This window comes from Lacerta agilis, chromosome 7 (genome assembly GCF_009819535.1).
Source record: "Lacerta agilis isolate rLacAgi1 chromosome 7, rLacAgi1.pri, whole genome shotgun sequence".
NCBI classification, from domain to species: Eukaryota; Metazoa; Chordata; class Lepidosauria; order Squamata; family Lacertidae; genus Lacerta; species Lacerta agilis.
The window spans coordinates 40,853,442-40,879,541 of record NC_046318.1 but is presented as its reverse complement, the minus strand read 5'-3'; the positions used below and the strand labels follow the sequence as shown (position 1 = coordinate 40,879,541).

General features: G+C 41.4%; 1 protein-coding gene across 3 annotated transcripts in view; it reads right to left on the bottom strand.

Annotated features, from left to right (window-relative positions):
- The window catches only part of DLGAP1 (DLG associated protein 1), a 131,704-nt gene that overhangs the window by 53,975 nt on the left and 51,629 nt on the right, over nucleotides 1-26,100 (bottom strand). For all 3 annotated transcript variants that reach the window (XM_033154969.1, XM_033154970.1, XM_033154971.1), the window contains 2 exons: nucleotides 13,457-13,634; nucleotides 8,877-9,117 (listed from right to left, as the gene is read on the bottom strand). In XM_033154969.1, the coding sequence (XP_033010860.1) occupies nucleotides 8,877-9,117; nucleotides 13,457-13,634 (419 nt within the window). The remainder of the gene's footprint in view (nucleotides 1-8,876; nucleotides 9,118-13,456; nucleotides 13,635-26,100) is intronic.

The window sequence follows — 26,100 nt, the reverse complement described above, 5'->3', positions numbered from 1 at the left end:
TGTTTTCTGCGAGTCTTACTACATAATATGCGTGGATGGATGTTAAAGACCTTCCCATGCCAGGTGCATTATGTAAAAACTTTTTGCAAAGAGGCTTAGGCATGTCTACTCAGAAGTAAGCCTCTTTGTGTTCAGTTGGGCTTACTTCCAGGTTAGTGGGTACAAGATTGCAACCTCAGCTTTGGTTTAGGGTTGGCAGTGAGAGCAAGCAGGTTTCTTGCAAAATAAAATAAAAAATTCCTTCCGAAGTGTGCATGCACACCAAAGCTCATACCAAGAACAAACTTAGTTGGTCTCTAAGGTGCTACTGGAAGGAATTTTTTATTTTATTTTGTTTTGACTATGGCAGACCAACACGGCTACCACTACCTGTAACTACAGCTGTTATTGGTTATGCCTTTTCTAGTATGGAAATATAATGGGAGGGGGGAAGCATTACTTGTTCATTTTCTGTCTGTTACAGACAGTATTATATGCATGGTCACTGATTTATTTTTGGGTCCTCCACTCCAGTTGCAAAAGAGGACATAAATTTGCATATGACACAAAGCCCAATCCACATACAGTATGCTGAGCCTGGAAAATCTTGTTAGCACCCCTGATCAAAGTCAGTGCATTTCAACTCAAGCTGTGTATTCTAGCCTTCCTCTTTAATGCACATAAACTCTTGAAATTGCATTGAAAAACATTCAGTTAACAGAGACTTCAAGAAAAAGAAGTATTTGGGGACCATTTCTGTGAACAAGGTCTCTCAGAGTAGAGACTTGGGTTAAACATTCTCCACTAGATTAAAAGCATTCTGAGTAAAGCTAACGATAAGGTTTCCCTAGATGTACAGAGTATTATACACTGACTAAGTGGATGGCTATAAATTTAGCTAAAAAACAACACTAAGAACAAACGAACTGTCACAACATTTTGAATTAGCCCTTTGGACAATTCCTTCATATTGAAAATTAACTGACATCAGAGGCTTGTAAGCACAGAGTAAGTCTCTTTGTGGGCCTCGTAGTTCTTGGAGACAAATTTAGAAGTAGCAAGTTGCCACTCACACCCGGCACTGCCTTTTCAATGGGGCTAACACTGCTGCTGAACTGCATATTTCCTGTCCTGGAAATAGAAATGCTTGTGGGCTCACAACACTCTCGCCAAGACCCAAAGGTTATTCTCTGCCTTAAGACTGAAATGTGAGCCAGAAGATAATACAAGCCAGTGCACTGAGCCTCATTCCAACCTAGTCCACTTCCCTCATTTCCCAACTCCCACTAAGCTTTGCTGATGCAATGGTGAAGGAGGAAAAGAGCGAGGCTTCCCCCTTCCCCTCTGTGACAACTGAGCTACTGATGGTTTCCCATAGTCCCTGGTGCTTGCTATGCTGCCTTAAGTTGGGGAGAGACTTCCTTCTCCACCTCCATCCACTACTGCCACAGCAGAAATAAATGTAAATGGGAAAGAAGATATTTGGAGATAGGGAAGCAGGCAGGGTTGGTTTGGAGGCTCACTGGGGATTTGCAGGTAGGGCTCTGACCCTGCTGAGGTCCCGGTGATATCAATGTCTGAGTACAAGAGGGGCTGATTCAGGGTTGGATTTGTGAGTTTCTGAAGCACAGTTTAGTTTGCCTGACTCTAGCTTGGAATGTGGTAAGGGTACCCTCTTTCTACATACATGAAAGTTATATGTAGAATGATTATGAGCAGCGACACCTCTACAGTATTACCGCAAACAACCTATTAAGCTCTCATCTGTACATGGTCACATCGAGGCTGGAACTACACAACTTTGTGTCCTTGCCATCTTCTGCAGCCTTTTCATTTGCACAGTGCTGGTTCATGGCACATACCTTGTCCTTCACAAGACTCTTAACAAGAAAAGGAAAGGCATTTATTTTGAGAAAGATGCAGAGTGGGTAGTTAAACCCTTAGCTCTGTCAAAGGATACTTCATACTCAAAAATCACCCTTATGTAATCCAGACTACAGTATGTCTCAAGCTAAGAGAAGAAGGGCCAAGCTAAGAATGCCTGTGGCACAAGGAATATCCTTTTTTAATGACAAGACTTTGAGAAAGCAGAGATTTTAAGTAGTGGTACAAAACTATGGTAAAACAATGCTCAAAAAAATTTGCTGACAAGGAAACAAATGACAGCTTACAGCTCGCCTTTTGAGATTTAAGCTTTCATTAGCGCAAGAGCCGCAATTGACATTTATATGAGAAGGATATCGAAAGGTGGCCTATATAGACTCCAGTTGTTTGATAAGTTCCCTTCCCATTCTCAAACCACCTGCAGCTAGAGAGGAGGAGAATGTCTTTGTAACACCAGGTGCAAGCAAATTATGTTCCAAGCATGTACAGCTGGAAGTTAAGGACACTCAACGTATTCACTAGAACAGCATAATTTGCAAAAACATAAAAACACAAAACCAGAAAAACCCAACAGAACAAAAACTTCACCCGCTCTGCCAAAAAGAGAGACACACACCAGAGAATGAATAAATAGTTATACAGTAACTGGTTTGAGGACCAGAAGGTGGAGGCCCTAATGATTTCAGTCTCAGGTATGTTTACGATCTTGGGGCAAGATAAATAGACCTGCAGCAACTATAGCTTCCTCCAGCCATAGAGGTCATCTTGTTGACTGGCTACATTTAATATAATAACAATTTTACTCCCTCTCAAACAAATACCCAGCTCAATGCAGCAGTTATCATGTGGTTCTGAGAATGAGGTTAACATCTGCAGAAATCAGATGAACTGGTTAATCAAAATTAAGTCTATAGCACACAACAGATATTGCTGGTATCTGCCTGTTACGACTTTAACTAGGGATGCTTCCAGCTTTAATAATAATGCTACATTTTCCTGCATAAACAATAACTTGAGAGGATTTCCTCCATGCATTAATTAAAAAAACAACCCACCACCTTGTTATGTCTTTTTTATTGCAGGGATCCGAAACAGCTTCAAAATTATACTTGAGTACTATGTTGCAATTTCAAGGCAGGAGAGTAGGGACACATTTATCATTTCTGGGATGTAGAATAACGGGTTTTGTTGTTGTTGTATGTTTCCTCTGAGTTTTCTTTTATGGCATAAGAAAAACAAATGAAAATGTTTGCTCTGAGAACTGCTTAATAATGCATGGACCCAATAGCCCACAGCATCTCATTGGGGCAATTAGTGTTATGGACTGTTGCATAAAGTCATATTTAAGTGGTCTGAAAATCTGTGGCATGCCCTGTATCAGGTAAATAAATATGTAACATGGGAACTCTGAATTGGGAATTGCTGACGTGATGAAACAGTGATAACTTCAAATGTATTATTTGTGCACAGGAAAGCAATGCAGAAGCGTTGAGTGCATTAAATCTACTTCTTTAAAAAACTCACAAAATTTTTATTTCAATTACAATGTTATCCACCACCAAAGTGGTCCTAAGTATGGTACTACTATAATTATGGATACTGAGCCCAACCTCTTTTTCCAAACCCTGGTTCCCCAAAGGCTAGGCCCTTCTGTCTGCACAAAATTGAATTTTGGTTGTCCACTGCTAAGTCTACAGAGCTGACTGCTTTTGGGAAATTGCTCTTGTTGCCATCTTATAATATGTATCATTTCATACATCACTGAATTGGCCCCAGGATTCCTGAACTGGGTGTTTCTGGAGTGATTTTATGACATGTTAAGCCATGGCAGGTGCTTCATTAGGAGGAAAAAAAGAAAAGAAACCTTTCCTGTCTGTGGCTACAATTACAAAGAAAAGAAAAGAAAAGAAAGCCATTCAAAGAAATACACTAAGAATAGTCACTGAATATGGAATGCTATTATGTGAAACCACTGATACACTTTTGTCTTGAACAGAGTGTTCTGTTTTGGAACACAGGAAACATAAAGGTCAACAAAATCAATTAAGAGTCTGCCCTGAAAGATGAAATTGAAAAAGTACTAGCTTGCAAGAATTATCTCCAGAGGAAGGACATTTTCTGAAACCGGAGTCCTATCAGAGCAGAAACTTAAGAGACACTTTATGTTGTGCATGTGCATGATTACTCAAAAGGGGGTGGTTCATTAAGGAATATGTGACTTAACCAGCAAAAAGTAATGTATTTGCTGCTATGTGGAGAGGTATGATTCTGTCCGTGGTGCTGGAACACCTGCAAGTTGTTGCTTGATGATAAATATGCAGAACATATGGGGATTCTCAGCCACCGGGACCAAATATGCCCCTCCAAACCTTTCCCCTACTGATGGCTTCTCCCAAGGCCACACTCCTCACCCAGCCTGCTCTGAACTCTTGAGTGCTTTTGCCTGGCTTGAAAGTGTCCTAGTACTGTGATAATGCATTTTGCTGCCTAGATGAGGGGTAGAGAATCTCCAGTCTATGGGTCTGATCTGATCTGCCAGGCCTCCCAGTTTGGCCTGCTAGGCTATTTTAGACAAGCCACACCCACCCAGTCGACTCCTGACATCAAATATGATGCCATGTAAAGATGGCTTGGTCAAAAGGAGCTTTGCAGGCACTGCAAAAAACAGCTGGCTGTCAGGTGCTTGGGAAATGCTGCCCTACCAGTCAGCACTGCCTTGTTGTGCAGCATTTCCCAAGCACCTGACAGCCAGCTGTTTATCTAGCACTTGAGAACTGCTCTGCAAAGTTTTTTTGCCAGCCCTATGCTTAGCTGGCTGACTGTTGTGCATTTTGGAACTTTGATAGCTGTCAATCACCTTATGTTATTATGCCTTCAGAAGATTGGCAGGTTGTGCCGTGTGAACTATCACTGCCTCCCACTGGAGATGTCAGAACAGAGCCTAGGCCTTCCTTTGGCAACTATCCACATTTCCCAAAAGAGCCCCAACTCACACTTTGACTCTACCAGATTCAATAAAGCTAGTTGTGTTCAAACTAATAGACTTTGAAATACAATTGCTCCACTCAGTATCTGTGGCCAGCTCACAGTAGAGTGTACCAAGCAGGTGGAATACCCAGGGAAATAAATTATTATTATTATTATTATTTTGTACCCCGCACATCTGGCTGGGTCTCCCCAGCCACACAGGGAAAGAGAGGGCATAAAATAGTTTATTACAGCTTTCATGCAAAGTAAGGGTAAAACTTTAAGATAAGTTCAGAGGAAGCTGAAAAACTGTTTGTCAAAAGAGTCTGCATGGTTCAGTTGCTCCTGTCTTTTCATGTAAGTCCAAGAAGTGATCTGCTCCGTGGGTTCATTATATAGTTGTTTCAAACTATATTTGAAAACGCATTCCTCCTTACTAATGAGTAGGTGACCTTGGAAAGGTCGTTCTATTTTAGATTCAATGGCAACACATTGTAATCATGATGGATAGTTGCTGAAAATCTCTCAGTTCAGGAAATTTGAAACTTTGTCTTGTTTATCTCCAAAAGCCAATGTATGTCAGTTGGGGGAGGCTACCACATATAATCTCTCTCAATTTTGTGTTATTTTAGCTAGACCTGTATAAAACTTTTCCTGCATTCATTTATATTAAGTCTCAGTGGACACAGATAACTATTTTGTTACAGGCTCGAGCCCAAGTTCCTTTTATGCTTCATTGTAAACCAGATGCACTTCTCTGCTGCTGCTGCTTACTCTTCAACACTGAAGCAGTAATGATGTCAAGACCACTAGGACTAGTACTATAGCTTTGCCTGCTATATTCCTAGAAAGCACTTCCTTGGAGCAATTATGCAGAGCCTAATGTTGCCAGCATTTTCCTGCACAGCTTCTGTGTCACAACTCATTAAAAGCCTGCATGGAAATGCAGTGATGGGGAAAACTGCATCTGTTGATTCCCCACTCCTCACCTGTTAATGAAGAAATTAAAAGCGCCTAAAAATAAAAAAAAGTGGTAGTCTTAATGGGGTCCTTAACTGAAGGTAGAATCAGTGGAGATAGCACCGGGCAAGCATGAGTCAGTATGACTGAGCCTGTATGCATGTGAGAAAAGGCAACTAAACTGCTGTCCTTTCTTTCAGATGCAGACATTATGTGCCTTTGCCACTTCTGGCCTGAAGTACTACAGCAAGCCACATGGGGATGCACTTGAAGCTCGTTCAGCAATCACATCTGGTTCAGATTGCAGCTGCCACCCTGCTAAGTGGTGCTAGGAAGCTGAAGGTATTAAGCTAATTTTTCAACAACTGCATTGACTTCCTATTCCCTCTGAGCCAAGTTCAACATGATGAGTTTAGTCTATAAAGCTCTAAGCAATTTCAGTTTGAGCATTTTCTGCCCACAGGAGCCTGGAGCAAAACCTATGCTTTTCCATTTCCAATTATATTTCTACAGTAACAGGCCAATAATCCTCTTCTTTCCAATTGCTTTGATGTGGGAAGAGCAACAAACGTTTTAGGGTGATGACCGCCTTTTGCACACACCCATATGGCATCACACACATTTTCTTTTGAACAGCAACAATGGAGACTTTATAGGTGCTTTGTTGCTTAAAGATATAAGCAGTGTTTTACTATGTTTTTTTAATTTTTATATTGCAAAAGGTCTTTCACCGAAAATCTGTTGCTGCAAGGCATCACTGAATCCAACAAACCTCGATAATGTCAGAAATCTGTTGCAAAGCTCATCAGCCACAACCTCTCTCCCAAACCTGGGAACAATTGACCAGGAATGTAAATGGTGCCTATATGTTTAAGGGCTCTGAGGCAGTGATACTGCGACTGCCCCATTGAACAGCCTCCTGCTGAACCTGCTATGGTAGAAAATTAAGAGTCTTGCTGACCACGGTAGATGGGGAGGAAAGTAGGGGAAAGGACTGTTAGAAGAACAAGGCACCAGAGTACAGCAGTGACATCATCTCTTTGTGCTTCAGCACATCTACAAAGTAGATCTCCAGGTAAGGCACCAGCACTGATGGGACTGATGCCTGTGGGTTGATAGTGTGCATGGTTCCTCCCCACTTCCTGACTCATCTTCGCTCATGGGCGCATTTCCCCTTGCCTTTTATCCTCAGGATGTTATTGTCATTATACTGTGGGTGGAATCCACAGCACAAGATCTGTCTTCAGATCTGTGTTGAGAAACGTTCTCAAATCACTTTCATTGCCGTGCAAAAGAGCAATTCCAGAATGCACCTAAACACAGAGGGTGGAATTCAACTAAGCTTCACTCAGTCATTAATTTAAATGTGTCTGCTCTAAGTTACCGGTAGGTCCATTAATTTAAGTAGGTCTACTCTGAGTAAAACTTAGTTGACCACCACCCAGAAACTTATTTTCCTTTTCTCTCTCTCCTAACAGGAAAGAAGCCAAGTGGGCACCATGTAGATGTTGTGATATTATTACAAGCTGAGCTGCGAACGCTGCAGCAGCGAGGTCAGCATGACTATTGTGTCTGTTTTCATCCTGTGGGAAAGCTACCAGTCCTACCAGCTTTCTCACACACGTGATGTTTTGTTTGTTTGTACTATTGTACTTTACTTTCAGTTCTGGCTCGAGAGATGCCAGACGCCATTACAGACAGCTCTGAACTCATGAGCTGGCTAGCAGAAACATATTCTGCATTTTAACTGCAATAAAGTAGTTTTAGCCTTCATGGCTTGTGTGTGTTGTTCTTCAAGCTGGGGAACAATCACATATTACTAATGTGCCCCTGGACTCGAGTAGCCAGGAGGGCACGCAAGCTTCGTTCCTGCCTGGGGGTCAGTCTAACAACTTGCCCCCCCCCCCGGGACGTATCATAACAGTAGCAACTCTGCAGTGTAGGTTGTTAGAAGACATTATTATTATGACTTACTAGTCACTTTTTAAACAAAATGTAAGCTCAAAGCAACTTGCAACACAACACAAAAATTAAACTAGAATATATTCTAGTTTATATATCTCAATCAGTCTAACACAGGCATAAGCAAACTCCGGCCCTCCAGGTGTCATCCTTAGCTAACAGGACCAGTGGTCAGGGATGATGGGAATTGTAGTCCCAAACATCTGGAGGGCTGGAGTTTGTCTATGCCTGGTCTAACATATCCTTCCCACTAAAAGAGGCCACAATATTTAAACCTCTCTAAGTTGAATGCAAAAAGCCTGGATGGAAAAATGCACCATGATGATAATGCGTACCACGTACCTTACAATGAATCTATGAAGTGTCATTATTGAATGATGAAATCACGCAAACCTTTTTAAATTCTGCATTTGTATTTGAGTTTCAAAGAGCAAGGTCATTGCCAAAGTGCAAACTAATTTATCCCACATATAAAAGTTACACAAGTGTGAGTACTTCATGCATTCCTACAGCTGAGTAGAAAGACAAACAAACCCTTTCTTTTGTTCTGAACTATCATTGTTTTCTGTTCACCACAACAGGCTCAATTTTTGTCTGAAACAATCTGATTTGAAGGATTTGTACATACCAAACACAGGCTTGCAATGCTGAGAATTGATTGGGGGGGTGGGATAACTGATATTGCTGTCACACACTCTGTACAGTTTTCACATGCATTTGTTGGGCTAGTCAGTGTGAAAATTTCTATATATTGCACATTTCCAAACTATACAATAATCTGAAATTCAGTCTGAAAGGCATTTAATGCACAGCAGTACACAGAGAGCTACAATTCCTATATTGTACATACAATGTGGGCATTCAGAAAACACAACACTAAGTTTGTGTGCCAACAGCACGAAGACGCAATCTGGAACTCATCATATATGGAACGTGTGTTATGAAAGTGATAGGAAATTGCCAAGAATAAATGTGTATTTATGAAATGTTATTAGTGAGAAATACTGTTCCAAGCAAAACAGTGGAAGGCTGCAAGCAGTCTCCAGGGGCAATGCTGGGAATCAGTGTTAAATGGTATCTCAGTTCAACCCACTTCTGTCTTGTTTATTTCGTAAGTTACTCACCAGTGCTGCTTTGGATGGTCCTCACAGTGGTGGTTGTGCGTGGGGGGGACGAGGACCTCAGTGACAAACATTCATCATCTTGGGAACAGCCCTTTTCGATGGCTCTCACATAGCTGTGGCTCCTCATGCGGAAGCAGCCTGGCATTGGCAGATCCAGGGCCTCTACTGCTTGAGACTCTAGCTCACTGAATACAGACTCGCAGACTGATTCAAACTGACCATTTACTTCCATCTCACTCACCTGTAGGCAAAGAGAAGGCAGTTTAATTATATCCAACAGAGCCGTCTAGCTTGCGTTACCATCTAATACCAAAGGGAAAAAGACAGAACAAAACTTTACATCCCCATGATAAAGCATCACAAAACAGGTAAGAAGATATATTTTACCAGACTCATTTCCACTTGGATCACTCCAGCTTTCAAAACATACATACATATCAATGAAACACTTGTATGATCCAGCACCAAAGAGTATAAGCTTAACTATTTTGCATTTTTTATTCTCTAGTGTCTAGAATATGGTGGAAACTGCCTATATCAAGCACAAAAGATCTATCCTGGCAAAGTAGCAAAGAACCAGCTGAAAGCTTAATTATGCAAAGCCACAGTTAAGTCCCCCAAGCTTTTAAAGTCATATTCCAGCACTGGTGTCAGCTTTAATTAAATTAAAAGGATAATTTCTAATATGAAATTTGTAGAGAATAAAATCTCAAAGCACCATCATGTGAGAGAGGAGGAGAGAAAAGGTTCTTTAAAAGTTTCTTTTTTTAAAAAAACAAACAAACGGAGTATCATACTTGGTTTCTAAGATGCCTAAATAGCCTGAATTTTATTAAAGCATTTGACACAACAGCATGTAAAGTTGCTCAGTCAGCTGTTTATTATGGTGAAACAACCAATAAGACAAAATGCAAAGTATCACAGCTTCAGTAAAACAAACTGGGTTGTATTGAGCAAAGTCACCCTGCTAGTGTAAGGTCTTCTGCCTGTGCAATGGGACTTCCTCTTCCTCCAATCTGCTTTGGAGGGTTGTGGGGAAACCCAGAACTGATTTGGGGTGTGTGTGTGCAGGTGGAACGAGGAAAGGAGAGGGAGATGTCCTGTTATACACGCAGAAGTTCTTGAGTTAATGGGATGTTTGTTGGATAAAACTTGATTGTACATAAAAAAACGACAAGCTAAGAACTAAAAATCATACCAGATTTAAGAGACATTATAACATTCACATATTTTGCTACCTGCACTGGCTACTCAAGGAAGAAGGGTCTCTCTTACCAACTGGTAAGAGATTGTGCTTGTTTTAACTCCCTGATAAAGGCTGTGTACACAGTACTCCATCAGCACTGTCATTGGAGGTTCAGGTGGCGCCAGTGGCTAGGAGTGTCTTTTTTCTGCTCTTGCTGGTTCACCAGCAAGAGCAGAAAAGAGTGGTAACATGGACAGCAACGTCTTTTAAAGAGAACTCTGACTTAGCTAGTGGTTCCTTTGCAATACAATTTAGTAGCATATAAATCTATTAAATAAGTGTAATTAAAAAGGGAACTGATAAGAGGGTGAAAGAAAGGTGACTATGCATAGTCTTTTTAGGAAAGTTGCTGGTGGACTTCATTATATATGCTATTCTGTTATCACATTCATAGCCTCACAACAACCCTATGATTTAAGTGAGTCAGCTTCAATATGACTCAGTGGGGATTTGAACATGGATTTACCACATTCAAGTCAAGCATGTTAGCCACAATGGCTCATGACTCTGTCCTGATGAACACATTATCTTGGCCTTGTTTCATTTCTCATCCTTTCACTGTCTACTGCAGTGTGCAAATGTTTTACTCAGATACACTCCAGTCTTTAATTGCCTGCCCGTTAGCATTTTCCTTTGCCATAATTTGCACGTTATGGGTTCTTCCTGGGAAGGAATTGGGGTTCTTTTGCCTCTGGGCCCAAATTTCAAAGCAAGCAAACAAACAAATAATAAAGGGCCAAACAGGATGTAATGGAAAACGCATATCTGCTGCTGAAAATCACTGGCACACATCCGTTTCTATATTTCCCATCTGTAACATCTAGAAATGTTGCTTCACCACAAGAACCATGTCTCACAGCAACATCACTATCAGCCTATGTTGTGATGCAGGAGTGAGGGACACAGAATGCTGTGATGTTACAATGGATATAACATCTATCTGTTACCTAGTGGTAGAAGGAGAATGAAATGCAATGCAATGTGGTTGCTTTTGATGATACATTTTCCATAACATCTATCTTGGCCCTAAATCTAAATGCTTGATATCAATGAAAGAATTTCTGACTGCTCTGCTAAGACCCACTAGTGATCCTCTAAAAACCCACAAGCAAGCTAAAAGCTGCCAACCATTGCCACTAGTGACACAAACAGCTATTAAATGACTGAGTTTTGAGCTGACAGATGGTTTCTATTCAAAGAAAAAACAGAATTCAACCATTTAATAAGTCGTTGTGTCACATTGTGTTCAAAAAGCAAGGCTGGCAACTACATTGTGGCCCCAAAGGTTTACAGGTAGGTTGTAGCTTAGCAGGGAAAAATTATCCTGCACCATCATAGAAGAATCCATTTGCGAATATGTATGTGCACACACACACACTTAGATTCCTTAAATAAAAATGCCTCTCTCTTCAGTGTTTTGTGCCAGCTGGCTTTCAAGCTTCCGCCTTCTACACTAGCAGTGGGTGTATTGGTAAAGTAGGAATGAATTCATTTAGTACTGCCAACTTTAAGTACTCAGAAACCATGTGTCAGCCTACCCAGAGAGAGAGAAATGGTCTTGATGATAAGGTTTGAAATATACATTTGAATCATTTATCCTCTGACTTTTAAAATGTAGGAATCTTCTTTTCCAAGCCTCCAGTCATAAGTGAAAACAAGCTTGTTCTGTTTAACATGGAAGTGAATGAATCATATTGCAGCCATAAGAAAAACATACAGATAATATTATAGTATTCACACATAAAATCACAAGTAACTGTACACAACCACAGATAATAAACAGGCTACTTATTTTCAAGCTATAAATGTATTGCAACTGAATACCTTTAAAACACTCATTTTACTTAAGTCTTTTATTTTTATCATTTCTTTACATTGGGGGTGGGGTAAGAAATTAACAAAAACAAAATAGTTAAAATCTAGACATAAAACAAGCACAACAAGGGTGAACAATGATGAATATGGCACATTGTTATGAAAACTTCAGATAGTGAAAGTAAGCCACACAAAATAATTGAGAGGGAGAAATCACAAGGCTTCAACATTTATACTCTTGTAGTTTTGGGCTTGTGCTGCTGGCATATCAAGATCCCAGGTATATTCCACCTTGGCTGTGAGTCCTGAAAGACCTGCTCTCTGCCTTGCAGGCCTTTTCCCACCTGGCGTGGGAAGGCAGGGCCCTGACTGACTCCAGCTACAAAAACTGAGGCTGCTGAACAGACTTTTAGGTTGGCTCTGTCCACAGTAACTTCAACTGGGCGCATCATTTTCTCAAAGAGAAAAGCTCATACTTCGGGAGGAAGTCTCAAACATATTTCAAATTACCCAGGGATGGGGTGCTGGGTTGTGTATGTGTGTGATCACAGGGAGAGAATCTGCAACTCACTCCATGGCTGAAACAGTTCATTTTTCCTTGTAAAGTTGGCGACACTTACCCACGCGGCCAGTGTTGCATTGACCTTGGTTGTTGTTTTTAGAAACAATAACTGTGGGAATATTTGTGACATCATTGCCCATTCCGCTAATGTGAGAGACTGAACAGATCCATGCATGGAATTTTTTCACCTTATATTATACCGATCAAACATGCATGCAAATCATGCATCAGTCTTGAAATGGGCTACAAATGGAATAAAGAAGCAAGTTATCTAAAAGATGAACAAATGGAGGGGGAACCAAATATATTACCTATTTCCCTGGAGCGCCACCACCTGTGGCTTCTCCTGCACCAACTACAAAACTTTTCTTCAAAGTGGTTTACTTTTCTCAATACCTTGGATCCCAAATGCCTTGGTACTCGGACGTTTTGGCTTCCAAACACCAGAAACCCAGAAGTGAGTGTTCTGGTTGGCAAACGTTCTTTGGAACCCGAACATCCGATGGGGCTTCCACGGCTTCTGATTGGCTGCAGGAGCTTCCTGCAGCCAATCAGAAGCCGCACTTTGGTTTCCGAACGTTTTAGAAGTCAAACGGACTTCCGGAATGGATTCTGTTCGACTTCCAAGGTACGACTGTAGATGTAAATGGCAACTGTGAACATTTCAAAGAAAGTAAAGGGGGAAATAGTGAAGAAGCACAATTATGAACTACATTCAGATGGTGGTTAAACCTCTTTGCTGCCCCTGGTCAACCCACCCATTGAAATCCAGTCTGTTTGTATCAGCATACCCCCATCATGAGAATGGAAAAATGTGGATTTGGTTTTAAACAAGTGTTTTTTTTTAAAAAAAATCAAGCCATGCAATTAGTCACATATTTGCTTTCACTTGAGAACTACACAGGCTGGCAACTGATGCCAACCTTGTTTTCTCAGTTTTGCACGCATGTCACTCACCTGACTAATAGTGCTCATGGCCCTCATGTAGCTCTCATTCCGGGAACGGAATTTGGGAGAAGTAAGCAGAGCTGCAGGGTCCAGGCTATCCAAACTCCTATTGATTGAAACTTCGCTCACTGCCCTCAAGTAACTGTGGCTCCGGATCTGAAGCTTTGGAGAATGTTCACTAGATATCCTTGAAGGAAAAAAAGCAGGAAGAAGTCATCCCATCATATCTACATTTCTAACCGCTGATCAGCACTGACAATATTTTGCAACATGAGTGAACATAGATAGGTTCCAAGCAAAATAATGTGCAGCCCCCCAACACACACACACACACAGCACACGAAATAAACAAGTATCCCCATGTCATTTATAAATTCAGCACAGTACAGTAGAGGAAGTGGGCTGTTCCAGTTCGTTTGCTCAAGTCATCTTCCTTCTAATTCTAAGGACAAGCCTGTCACAACAGCATCATCTGCATTACACTTATTGACAGCACAGTCTAAAGCAAGGCTTCTTGTTGTAATAACCGCCCAAGTGGTTAGTTCCATCATGGCATCTTGACAAGCAGTGCAACAGCATCAATTTAACACAAGGAGACTGCAATAGGTGCCTCTTTTTTTAAGCGAGGGAAGTATAAAAATAAACTGACTTTTTAAAAAGCATTATTTTTTTAAGTTTTTGAGAAGCGAACTGTATTCAGTTCTTAAAGTGTGATCCATCTTCCTGTGATTTTGATCACTGCTCTGAGAAAATAAAGAGGAGCACAGTTGCAGAAACAAGTCATGAACCCTTAAAGAATATGATAGAGGTAACTTCCATGGAATTCTGAACTGATGGAACGGGATGCAGTAGAACTGAGCAGCTAACGGAAACTGTGGCATATTAAGTCAATTCCTGAAGGACATGGGGCAGAAATAGACATTTGGTAGCATATATATGGAACAGCCAATCCTGTGTTTTATAAACATTATTAATATAAAATATTAATGTTTCTAAAGGCTATGCCATGAATACTTGTCTTGCTGAATACCTTTTTATTATTTCTTGGCACTGATGTAGCAAGGTCATTCTACGCTAGAGAAGCATCCTTTTGCTAAGTTCATGTCAAAAGGCTCGTGATGTACTTATCTACGCCCTCACAGCAGCAGTCGATGGCACATACCTGCAAAAATTTTGTAGCTATACTTGCATATGAATTGTAGCTTATATAACAGATGCAATTATTTGTACAGGTAGCAGATGGGGTCTTTGCTACTTATTGATTCATTCTGTTCTTAAATTATGGGATACATCCTAAACAGAAGAATCAATAAGTGCTGGAGATGGTGATCATCATCATCATTTTATTTGTAATCCGCCTTTCCACAGTTAAAACAATGCTCAAGGCGGCTTACAATATGAAAAGATTTACATAATTGCAAACATAGCAATGCAGTCATAAAAATAAATAAAACACATTAAAAACTACATAACCAAACTGAACAATGATACCAGTTATCACAGGTGAAATGATGCCCATGACCAAGTAACTTTGTCTGGTAAAGTGTCTCATTAAATGAATTTGGTAAGAAACCAATGTGTTTCTTGGATAGGTTCTTCTGACAAGTATACAAGGGACTGAAGTGGAGATAATCAATATGCTTCTATCTGCAGGGAAATGTAGAGCGCAGATAATTGTGAGAACCAAGTTTTACATGAAAGGGAAAGCTTCTAGATGAGGATGAACTTCCTCGGGAAAACATCAAAGCTGATTGGCACATGCTAATCCAGAGGTAATCCACAGGTAGTCCTTAGAGATAGTTACTACAAAACAATGATCCAAGACCACTGAGTGAAACCTGGCAAGTGCATTTGAGTGGGGCTCACTCTATTCTTTAAGCAGAGCCCGTCTGCCCTTGAGCCAAGGTAAAGTGAGGTGGCTGTCCTGCAAGGCAGGATCCACAAAGCGGGTGGGCACATCCAACCTCCAAGGAATGCATTGCCCGCAGGCAGTGCCACACATTCCCTGGAGTCCAGAAATGCCTCCTCAATTGCATCCCCACTGTCAGTGCAGGCACACCAGCACTGCAGTGGCTGGCCTGTGCTGTGGTGGGTTATGGGGAGAGATGGGGAGATGGCACAGGTGGAAGGCACTACTGCAAGGGATGATGAGAAGGCTGCAGGGAGGGAGGAAGTGAGGGGAAAGCACCTCAGCCTCAATGGATCCTGTCCCCATTCGGCTCTAGCCTCCTCCCCCTCAGTTTGCATTGGAAACGGAGCATAGGAAAGAAATGCTGAAATATTAGAAACACTTTTGTTTTTCTTAAAAACCTTTTCTCTGCATCTTGGTTAAAACTTGGTAGGGCTGCAAAATGGCAGGCTAAAACAGCTACCCCGTAACTCATTCATCAGCTTTATCCATCTTCCCTATGTTCCAATGGCTTTGTTTTGTTTAGAACATATTTGGGTGCAATCATGACGGTAGATGGTAGGCTTGGTAGAGCTCCTGCATGGAGGCAGGATAAAGTTGCCACATCTAGCCTGTGGCTATTCGTCACCTGTTGGTCATACCCCATTCACCATTAATGATGGAATTGTGGCTGGAAACGACCCAAATATATTCTAAACAAAAAAGGATTGCCACTGATACAGAGGGAGGATTCAAATCTAAGCAATTTTAATCGCTGATTTAGTTTTTGTTTTAAATCAAGTTTTCCATTTGCAATTCATATATTTCCGGAACAAATATGCCTACTAATTGTACATTTTAAAATGTGCATACTAATCAGTGGCCATGACAAGTAAAAACATGTTTGTTTGCAATGCATTTCAAAAACCGTTGATCATTCTGCCCACTTGTCTTTTCCGCTACAGAATTATATCTGGTTGGGGAGAAGAGGGGGAATTAATTGATTTCTGTTTGTCTCTCTCTCTCTTCCTGTGCACACATGCAAGGATCCAAAGAATTAAGATAGGCACTGTATTAAGTATTATGGAGGTGGTCTGAACACATTTTATCTCTCTTGAAATGAAATCATAACACAGAAAATGTACAGTATATTCAAACTACTCCCAACTCACTTTAAAATGACTGTCTGCCTTCACCCCAGGAAAATTGTCAAGTAATCATTTGAAGAGCCCAAAACTTTCCAGAAGTGCAGAACTTTCAAGAGCAACAAAAGACACAACAGCTGGAATAAGCCTAAAGTTTACTAGTCACGCTGGCTTCATACAACAGAGTGATCAAATGAACTCCCTTAGGGATTGAGGGAGAAAGTGGGGTGATGTCAAGTGATCAGGCCCTCAGCCAATCAATTCAGCAAATATGAGAAGAGGATGCCTATACACAAGAGCTTGACTATGCAAAGGGACTTCTATGGAGGAAGTCTACATGCATGTCAATATGCGCACAGGACCCCTTTGCACAGGTGGCTGAGGATAATGGCCGCCAGTTGCATCAGCGATGGGGTGAGCCCATGTTATGCTCTCTTACATTATTTTAACATGTGCCTGGGTTCCTCTGACCCCCCTAACTTTTAGGAGAACCAGTGTGAAAAAGTTGGGCTTGAGAAGATGATTCACACCCAAGCTCATGACTTGAAATCCAGTTAAGGAGAACACTCTCCTCTAGGAAGAAGTCTGTGCAGTATGATGAATATGTATTCCACCGAATCTAATCACTGAACATACTATTCATTGAAGTCCTGCAAGAAAAGAGAGGCTAATGACTGATCCGACACTCAACAAAGGAAGAAATGCAGAGAAGAACCCTGTACAAAGGGTTTATGGAACAACCCTTGACATTCAACTAGTATTTTGGGTTTTTTGTTCTTACCATATTACTACAGCAACAAATATTAGACTAATTTCTTCAGTAGCTGCTCAATAGTCAAATGTTTAGCCCAAAGCTGAGCCTCAAGGGGCATCTAATGTGAATTGTCAAGAGGCAACAGCCACAGATATATGCCTGAATAATTCCCTGCTGTGGGTGTCTTTTGTGGGAGCCAATTACAAACATGCTGTCTAAAAGTATCCAGAGAGAAAACTGTTCTTGAAGCAGGAACATCACACTTTTGTTTAACCTTTAAAATCTGTTCTGTCTATCCTCCCTGGAATTGCAGGGGACCATCTGCTCATGTCTTAACTGCTCATCCTTTCAACACTCAGTATGCAGGTCAAACTATGGCAAACGCAGAATATGCCTCACAAGCACTTTAAAGGTATGCAGAAGAGGAGCATACTGTCCTGAATGTAAATAATGTAAACAAACACCTCAAAAGGAATGGCGAGTGTTACAAGGGAGCGTTTACATTAAGGGCAAAACTACATGCAACTAAAGGCTGCTTTTCTATCCAGAGATGATATATGATATGATATAAAATAAAATAAAATATAGGGACTTGTATCTTTTATCTCTCAGATAAAAATAGTTTTGGAGAGCTCTCTCCAATATGAAAGAACTCTGTCTCTCTCTCTCTCTTTGCATATCTGGCAGTTAGTACTGCAAATCTTCAGCAATAATATTTTGCTCTGATGCAAGTATTTCTCGAAAAGCAAGGTATAGATTTACAAAATAAAAAATGTTTTTTTTATTCTATAATTTTGTCAGTAACAAATGAAGGGAGAGGATTAATGGCTGCCAATGGCCCTCCTGCAATTTGCACTTGAGGTTAAAGAACCTCCATTGAACTTCTGAAAGCAATCTATAAACTCCTCTATATGAAAACATAAGAGATCTTTATCAACCCTCTTGGACCTTGACACAGACTTGTACTACACAGGTGACAACTTGCAACTTACATGCATTTAACTTGTGCACATTCAGCTTTATGCACTTGGCAATTAAAAAAAGGAAAGGGGGCAGGGTTCTGGGGAAAATGACTTTGGCAATTCCACCCAACATTGAAGCTAATGTGTTATGACCATATGCAATTTTGGCTTCATGCACAATCCCTGGAACATAACCCCTGTGGAAGTTGAGAGTCGCCCGTATTGCTATTTCACAAGAGAAATAAAAGCCCCACATGGAATCACCTTCCCTATAGTTGCATGGGAGATTTCAAGGAGAGAAAAGAACAGAAGGGAAACAAAAGTCTTTCCATTTGTACCCCTTTGTTCAAATCAGTCTTTCCACTTCTCTTGTTTTATGCTACGTTCAAAATCTAGGTGTATTGCTTCTGCTCTTTTTAAGATGTGGCAGATGCTGGGCAAGCAAACTCTACCTTCTAGTGCTCTTACACTATAATTAACTTTGGTGGATCGTTTTATGGAACAAGTAGCTATTAAAGTTGCTTGCAATGAAAAGAACAAACCCCCCCAATATTATTCTCTGTGTGATTTGGCCAGTGGGGGGTGGGGAGTGAAACAAGGATATTCAATATCCCAATCCCTTTTCGAGTTAACTTTTTGTTTTTTTAACAATCCGTACTTTTACGGTTTTCAAGTAGTCTTCCCCAGCCAGATGCCTTTCAGGCATGTCAGCTGGGACTGACAGCAGTTGTAGTCCCAAACATCTGAGGGATGGGAAAGGCTGTACTAAAGGAAATTATATGATGGCCATAAAGAAGCTCCTGTATAAAGTGCTATTTCAGCATTTAATTAAGCATTTAATGTATTTATTTCAAGTAACATTTTGTAAAGTATATCTGATAACACACACAAAAAAAAATTATTCCATCTTCTTGGCAACATGAGGAAGATAAAAACCCAAGTTTTTATTGCCCGGAGCACTACAAAAACCTGCAAACATGCTTGACCAGAGATCACAGAGCAGGCCAGTTTCTAAAAATCATTGTCTATATAATACCTTAGAGAGTCTGTACTGAATGATACCCATGTTCTTCAAACAAAAACTTTTCATGCCCCACTGCTAAAAACATTGCTACTTATTCATCTATTGTTTTGGTGTGCCTTAATAATTCAGCTGCATTATTTATGGCATTATTTATTAATTATTTAAATATTTTACGTCAATGACAAATGCCATTTTGAAACTCCTTCTGAAAAGCATTATATTTGTTGAAGTAAAAAAGAAGCAGCCCGGAACCAAAAATTATCTCAGCATACCAAGGGGAAATGCCACTTCAGTTTTAATTTTGGGAGGAATGAAAGCAAGATGCATGAGGTCCTGGGAGTTATTTTACACTTGCAATTCTTCAATTTTGCCAAGCAAAAGATCACAAGAAGATTCTGAATTATTACTGGAAGGGGAGTTTGGCAGGCAAGTGCCTAATTTAACACAGACTTCATTATCACTATTTTTGTGTGGAATAATAATAATAATAATAATAATAATAATAATAATAATGTCCTTGAATTTAATTCCAGGATTGTTTGCAGGGTAGTATTCTTGACAGGGTAAAGGTGAGCATGCATTAAGACATTATTCAAAACTGCATCAAAGCAAAATATTATTGCTGAAGATCTGCAGTACTACCTGCCAGATATGCAAAGAGAGAGAGAGAGAGAGAGAGAGAGAGAGAGAGAGAGAGAGAGAGACTGAGAGAGAGTTCTTTCATATTAGAGACAGCTCTCAAAACATGTAATGTACAGAGAGCTTCTCTGTCACCCTGCTGAGTAAAAAACAAACATGGTTGCCAATCTGGTTTCATTAAAATAAAAAAGAGGTTTCAGGGATTGTTCTGGACAAGACTACAAGCACTCACAGATGACAAAGTCAATTAAAATTAGCTGGACTCTGTGGACTCCCATAGGCATAGCTTTGGGGATCACAAGCAATAGCCTTACCAGGTATTATGATATGTCAGGATAATAGCCCTGACAACCGAAGATTATTTACAGTTTCATTTCTTTTCAAAGCCAGTTTTTAAATCCTTTAGACAACCAATAATATTTTTTTGTGATCTTTGTTTGGCAATATCAAGGAATTTTCTAGTTTGTATATGAAGTGGGTGTTTACTGTATAATACCCGCATCATATACAAACTAGAAAATTCTTGAATATTTTTTTAAACTCTATTTAAAAAGCAAATAACAAATACCACATGCCACTCTGCAAAGAACACAAATGTATTACAGTGCTTGGAAATTAATACTGTGCCTGCTGCTATGGTTGCTAATCAGAAAAATACATTTATGGTCAGATAATGTTTTCAGCGCAGCCACCAATGCTTCACCATGTAAAAACCTTAGAAATCAAAATTTCCAGCATCCTGTTTTCTTGGATCACAGCTGACATCTTGATCTCATTGTATATCATTCTATATCTGCATATTGTTACAGATCTGTGGGTGCTAAATGTAAAGATTTAATTAGAACTGGTATGTTAGGACTTACTTGTAACAGCCAAACTCATGTGGATTTGAGATGTGTGTTAAAAAGGTAAAGGGACCCCTGACCATTAGGTCCAGTCGCAGATGACTCTGGGGTTGCGGTGCTCATCTCGCTTTACTAGCTGAGGGAGCCAGCATACAGCTTCCGGGTCATGTGGCCAGCATGACTAAGCCGCTTCTGGCAAACCAGAGCAGTACATGGAAATGCTGTTTACCTTCCCGCCGGAGTGGTACCTATTTATCTACTTGCACTTTGATGTGCTTTCGAACTGCTAGGTTGGCAGGAGCAGGGACTGAGCAACGGGAGCTCACCCCGTCGCAGGGATTCGAACCGCTGACCTTCTGATCGGCAAGGCTCTGTGGTTTAACCCACAGTGCCACCCGCGTCCCAATGAACAACCAATAAATGTAAATAAATGTTTAATAAATGTAAGGATTTAATTAGAACTGGTATTTAGGACTTGTAACAGCCAGACTCATGTGGATTTGAGATGTGGGTTAGCCACTGTTAATATGTGAATAACCTAGGCACACTTCCTGGGTTGTGTGTTGGACATTATAATCCCATAGAATCAACAAGTGTAGCTGCTAATTAACTCAGGTAATTTCCTCGTGAGGTGACACCCTGGAGATAAGCCATTTAGGCAATGCAAAGGGATGAAAGGGGCAAATCTCATTTGCAAATGTGTTGGTTTCTTCCCTCTCTCAAGGGCTAAGTGTGAATAGGTGTGACAAGCTAATCCACTTTGAAGTAATGAGCTTTAGCACATAAAAGGAGGGACATTACCCTGGGTTAAAAGAGAGACCAGAAATTAGGCTAGCGCAGAAGCTATGGGGTTAGGGTTGGGGAAATATAACCAGCAAGCACAGAGGGAACCATTATGGTGGGTAGTGCCCCTGCAGTGCAAGAGAGGTTGCAGAGAAAGAATGGTGCTGGGCTTATTGTTGCCGCCATGATTTCCTCCACTGAAAGCTCCAGGTTGTATATATGTGTAAATAAATCATATATCAGAAAGACACTAGCTTCTGCATAGTATTTCGAAGGAAACACTAACCCTCGGTAGCATGCCTGCAACCTCTGTAACTTCATCCAGCTGCTAGGCAGCTATTGGGGTGGCATGTAACGCTATGTTTGTATTTGCTTGGGCAAATACAGCAGCATCTCCATGGAAACATATACTTCACAGTGTATTTCTCACAAGCAGAAGACTGAAGAAGTAAACTCTTGCATTTTCAGAATTTCAATAACGCATAAATGAGCAGGGGTGTTGCATGCCACGCAGCTTATGCCTCACTGCCTCAAGAAGCCCTGCCCACAGCCACAGCCTGCTTAAAGATCTCCCTGCCCAACCCTTTTAGTTAATTGCTAGAGAGATGGTGGCAGTAGAAACAGAGGATTCCTATTCACTTGGCCCTGCAGCCTCTGCTACCCCCTAACCCCCAAGCCAACTAGTAAGCATAGGGATTTTGGCAGCCATGCTTTCCCCTCCTGATGGATTCATTAACATTTTCAGTCAGGCTGCTAAACTGGAAATGTCTCTCCAACTTACACTAGGCCCTGCAAATCCTAAAGAAGCCCTCCTCATAGTGTTGGTTCACCTAAGATATAACCTAATGCTAACACAAAACATAGCATCCATTTCTTTAGTACCTTGCCATAAATGGGGACATCTGCCAAGGGGTGATAATCATTTATAATCATGGGTCCAGTGAGGTCTCCTTAAGGAGAATTCTTCGGGGGAAGACATGTACATTAAATGTACTGCATAATATGTATGCAGCCCATGTCTTTTCAGATGGTCTGTTGGCAACCAATCTGTTGCCTTTTGCATAATTATCAAGAATTCTTTTGACCGACTTTGTTCATTGCATCCAAGAAGCCATTAGTAGCCATGATTGCCCTCTAAAGTGTTCTGATTTTGTGGGATGGGTTTTAATGGGTAGGAGAGAATACATTAACTGCAATTTATCCCTCCAGGCACCCATGTGTGTGAGTTGAACAAGAGTTTCAAAATTCCATCCTTGCAAGCAAAATTAAAAACATAGGAATTAGGTTGTAAAACCTTATTCTGAGCAAGTCCAGATATGAATTAAGATGGCTTCTGCCTTCTTACCCCACTTAACAAAGAATCAGACAACAGCCTGAGAAGTAAGTGTAAAAATATGACTTACGGTAGGCTACTTCCTTATAACCTTGCATTGCTCCTAGGGCCGTCGTAGAGGGATCGGCTGCCGTGGCATGGCGATCCCTCAGCGCCCCCGGCATGCCGCCTCTCCGCCCACCTCCCTCCCTGGCCGCCCCTCGGGAAGGGGGTGGGCGAGCGGGGGATGAGGGGCTTTGCGCTGGAGCGGCGTGGGGCTTTGCACGCCCTTCCAGCGCTCCAGCTGGGGCTCTGGGAGGCGAGGGCGGCCGGCTTGCAGCCCGCTCGCCCGCCAGCGTGCGAGCACCCGCCCGCCCGCCCATGGGTGCGGGGACGGGTTGGGGAGGGGGCGCCCGGTATGCCGGTGGGCTCGTGGGGCACCCCTGGGAGGCCCGGCGCCCTGGCACGCCACGCCACCAGCCCCTATGGACGAGACGGCCCTGATTGCTCCACAGCCATGACAGCAGTAAAAACCATGCAGGTAAAATACTTATATTTACAGTATAACAAACTTCAGGCATGTGCTGAAAGCTGGAGCAAATCTACATCCAATGCTGGTCAAAGGAAGAGAGAGAGGAACAGAAAGTTCTACATGCTCCTTCCTCTCCAGGAGAGGAGGGGAAATTACATCACACAGAGCCATCTATGCCAACTGGATTTCTATGGTCTGAATATCTGCCTATCAGAAATACAGTTCTGTGGACTTAGTCCCTTCTCATGCTAACTAGCAAGTATATAAATTTGTTAGGTTTGGCTGCTAATCTCCCAGAGATTTTTATGCTACTCCTATAAATTGGTATATATTAATAGAGTGCCTTTTTTAAAGGAAATACCGGTAGTTTTAGACATAATTTTGTTAATACTGGTTAACATGCTTTGCTCATCTATTTATATAATGATACCCCACCCCACCCCCCACCCCGGTAACTAATTTTTGAATCCTGGACAGATTTTTTTTTACAAATCAATTTTAATTATAACAGCTTTCTTGTTTGAAAAACATTTTTAAAAACCCACCACAGGCAAATTTTGCCAGTTGAAAGAAAGAAACAACTTCTCATTTCCTAGTAGGATAATAGGAGCAGAGCAGCGGAGGTGTGGATTTCATGATCAGAGCAAGCTGTGTTTTATTCAGAATTTTAACCACAACGTTCAAAATGTGTTCTTTAACCACATGGAAACGATGGCATGGTGAACAGCTTGTAGGAGGGAGATTGTGAGGTAGGATTAGAAAGGGATGGGGGTGAAATTCAGGAGAAACAGCTTCTTCTTATATAAGCTGACTATTGCAGAGCTGGTTCTATAGTTTGCTACTCATATATAAAGCAGCAACAATACAGGAATTTTCTGTTTCCCCACCATTCCCCAGAAAAGAATGAACAAGAAGAACAACAACTGGATTGGGGGGGGGGGTGAAAGCATGACATTTAGTACCTTTATGGGGCAGAAATTCTTGTAAGAACAGGAGAGAATATTCCTACAGTGGATGAAAAAAAAATGTGGGTTCTTTACTCATGGCTTAATTATTATTTTTTTTAAAAAGTATTAAAAGGACAGAGAGGGCAGTGTACAATAATACACTTCCCATCCAAAGTTTTACAGTAAATATACTTAAAACAAAATAAAAAATAAAAAAATCCTTCCAATAGCACCTTAGAGACCAACTAAGTTTGTTCTTGGTATGAGCTTTCGTGTGCATGCACACTTCTTCAGATACTTCTTCAGATACTTGTAATATATCTAATACAGTGAGTTCTAACTAGGAAAGTAAGATCCAACCCCAGTGGATTTAGGAAGTTCTGTGAACAAATGATAAGAGCTATGCATGATTTGTCCCCTCTTTTGAGATCAAGAAGGGATGCTCCATTTGTATGTGGCAGAATCTTCTCAATGGAAGCCCAACTCATAAGGAATGAGAACCAGAAAAAGCATTCAAGTCCAAACAGAGTATAGAACATGGGTCGGCAAACTAAGGCCCGGGGGCTGGATCCGGCCCAACTGCCTTCTGGATCCGGCCCCCTGATGGTCCGGGAATCGCCGCGTGGATTGGCATGGGGATTCTGATCGGGCTGTGTCATTTCCCCCCCTCCTTCACACACACCCCGGCGGCGCCTCCTCCCTCCTCCTGGCTTCTCCCCGCACTGCCTAGAGGAGGAAGCGGGCTGGGCTTTGTTGAGCCACGGTTGGCTGAGCGCCATTTTAAGCAGCCCCTCTCCGGAGCCAGCCCTTTCGCGCTGCTCATCATCCCGCTGCCGCCAGCCCCTGCCGCTCGCAAGGCACAGGTAAGCAGCCACCGGGGCTCATCCGGTGCTCCCCCAAAAATATAGTCCGGCCCCCCACAAGGTCTGAGGGACAGTGGACCAGCCCCCTGCAGAAAAAGTTTGCTGACCCCTGGTATATAATATAGTATAAGGTTTCTGGAAGTATTCCCTCCATGCTCATAGCTGCAGAGTATACTTCTGTTCAGCATAGCCATCTTTCCTAGAATCTATTCTGGACACCATGTGCTTCACTGTTTGGCAATGGCAAACTAGAAATTAAACGAACAAGCACACTTTTATTAACCTGAGGCTTGCTGATAGAACAACTTGACACTGTTTCTGGGAAAGACAATTCACCTACTGTAGGACTTGTTTAACCAGCAAACTACTTTATTTTAAACACTAGAGTAGGTATATTGTGGAACACTGAAGAACACAGACCATATCCCGTTGCTGTGAGATTATATAATTGTGATAACACAAGGATTTTGCATCTACCTTTTTGCTGGGCATTTTTGATTACTATCTTTTTCAAAATGAACAACTTTGGGCCATGCAAAAATGACCCGAATAACATTCTGCTTTACTCTATTTTGGGGGAATACCCAACCTGAAACGTGGCAGAGCCTTATGGCATGCTTCTTAATCATTAGGTAGAGTGAGAAGGTCGGGGAGGTGCTGGAAGCCATCCATCCAGACCGTGCCCTCTAAGCTAGTCTCTGCCCTCAGGAAGATGTTGTCTTGTTGCTAATGTTGAAATAAGTTTCAAATGCCAATCTGATCAGCTTCTGTACCTGGAATGTGGGGAAGGGATCTTGTCCATTGCTCAAGGCAGACAAAATGTCTCGGGTCAGCCATGCCCAAGAAACTAGATAGACAGCTGTCAGCAAGCAGCTACCTTAACTCATACAGCACAAACTAGAGAAACAAGGTTAGCAGTATAAGGCATGACAGCCAAATTTAGCTTCCTAAAGTTTCCT